At 34.9% G+C, this 1,818-nt stretch overlaps 1 protein-coding gene across 1 annotated transcript in view; it reads left to right on the plus strand.

Annotated features, from left to right (window-relative positions):
* LOC122327134 (sentrin-specific protease 7-like) overlaps nucleotides 1–1,818 on the plus strand; it is a 7,836-nt gene that overhangs the window by 4,420 nt on the left and 1,598 nt on the right. Inside the window, exon 5 of the mRNA XM_043222318.1 lies at nucleotides 1,631–1,635. Within this exon, the coding sequence (XP_043078253.1) occupies nucleotides 1,631–1,635 (5 nt within the window). The remainder of the gene's footprint in view (nucleotides 1–1,630; nucleotides 1,636–1,818) is intronic.

A 1,818-nucleotide genomic window follows, 5' to 3' on the forward strand; every position in this document is an offset into this window, starting at 1 on the left:
ACATATAATAGATACATTTTTGGTTAAACTATACTTTTAATGTTTTTTTTTTTTTTTGTTCTTTTTCACAGAGCTTCACACAGACGACATCAGAGAGTAAGAACATGGACCCGTCACGTGGACATATTTAGCAAAGACTACCTTTTTATTCCCGTAAATCATGAGTAAGTAGGAAATTTACATTTAAATCGCACACTTGCATAATTCAGATAGGGACTATGTATAAGATAAAATATTATAATTTAATAATTAACTTTAAATTACTTTATTACTATTTATTATTTAATTGTGTTTTATTTTTTAATAATATGGAATGATGTATATACTTTAACAATACGATTCTTTTATTGTCTCACCAAGGCTGTTTTTATTGAATTAAAACTACAGTAATAATGTAATTAAAAAAAAAAACACACATTTTTAAAATAGCTGTTTTCTGTTTAAATACATTTTTAAAATGTGATTAATTTCTGTGGTGAAATTTCCAGCATCGTTTCTTCATAAATCATTCTAATATACCATTTTGCTGCTCACAAAACATTTCTCAGTATTATCAAAAACAGTTAAATATTTGTGTTGAGACATTTCTATTTTATAAATTCAAAAGCATTAAACGGCATCCTTTCAAACAAAATGAAACCAATAAAAGTATTCATTTCTTTCAAAAAATGTTCATTTATAATCTTATATGGTTTGTTAATTTATAATTCAGTGGCATCACCAATCCTGCGTAGGAACAGAACTGAAACGTGCACTTTCAATGTCAGAGTGCTTCGCAATGCCTCGCAAATAGTTACGACATCTCAAACACACTTTGCGGACTGCTCTTTTGTTAAATGCCAAGGATGCATGTTGAAAGCTTGGGTAGATGTTTGATATCTGAGCCCAGCAGAGCATGTTGGATTTCGTTAGAGCTCTGTGAACAAGAGGTTCTGGTCCGTAACAGGTTTCTATTACCAAACTGCGCGAGAACTGGCAATTCCGATGTGGTACTCCATGTTCCCATAAAAACAAATTGCCATGTAGGACGCACGGGACATGCACACACTCGCACAGTACGACATGGCACGGATGATTCACAAATTCGGACATGCCCATCGTCCTAGTTCAGAGCTTGGCAGATCTTGTACTAGGACTTTGTGATAAATGATTTTTACGACGATGTTGCTGGTGATTGATGTAAAGCAGAGTGTGTTTTAATGCACTTCGGTGCAGCCGGTGTAAGCTCTGCAGTGTCGGCACGTTTCCATGTATGGGTTACATCAATCCATTCAAATGAATTTATTTGGTTATTTTGTGTGATCTCTCAGAAATGCTTGTGGAAGAGAAAACGTCCCCTTTTTTTCACTTTGTGATAAATTTGATGTAGATTCGAATATCGAGCTTTAGCCTTTTCAAAGAAAATACATACATTTTATGTTCAGAGAGTATTTTTTTTTTAACAACGTCATCCTGTTACAGGGTGTTTTCTGCAACTGAAACAAGGCTTTATCACAGATCACTGACTTGCACTTCCTCTCCTGCTTTGTTTCCCGCTCTGTTTGCTCTCGGTCCAGGGCTCACTGGTACCTCGTGGTGATCTGTTTTCCCGGTCTGGAACAGTCTGAGTGGTTACCGTGGAGAAACAAAGGCCCTGTGTCCCAGGATAAGAGTCAGATGGCTAAAGCCACCTCTGCAGGGGACTGTCAAAGAGGTATTCTAGTGAACTAAAACTAAAACCATAACAAAATGTTTTTTAAAAATTGACTAAAAGTAAATATATACCATGTGTGTATTTATATATGCATAGTATACACTGCAAATATTTTGTAAATATAT

Source organism: Puntigrus tetrazona, chromosome 22 (assembly GCF_018831695.1).
Source record: "Puntigrus tetrazona isolate hp1 chromosome 22, ASM1883169v1, whole genome shotgun sequence".
NCBI classification, from domain to species: domain Eukaryota; kingdom Metazoa; phylum Chordata; class Actinopteri; order Cypriniformes; family Cyprinidae; genus Puntigrus; species Puntigrus tetrazona.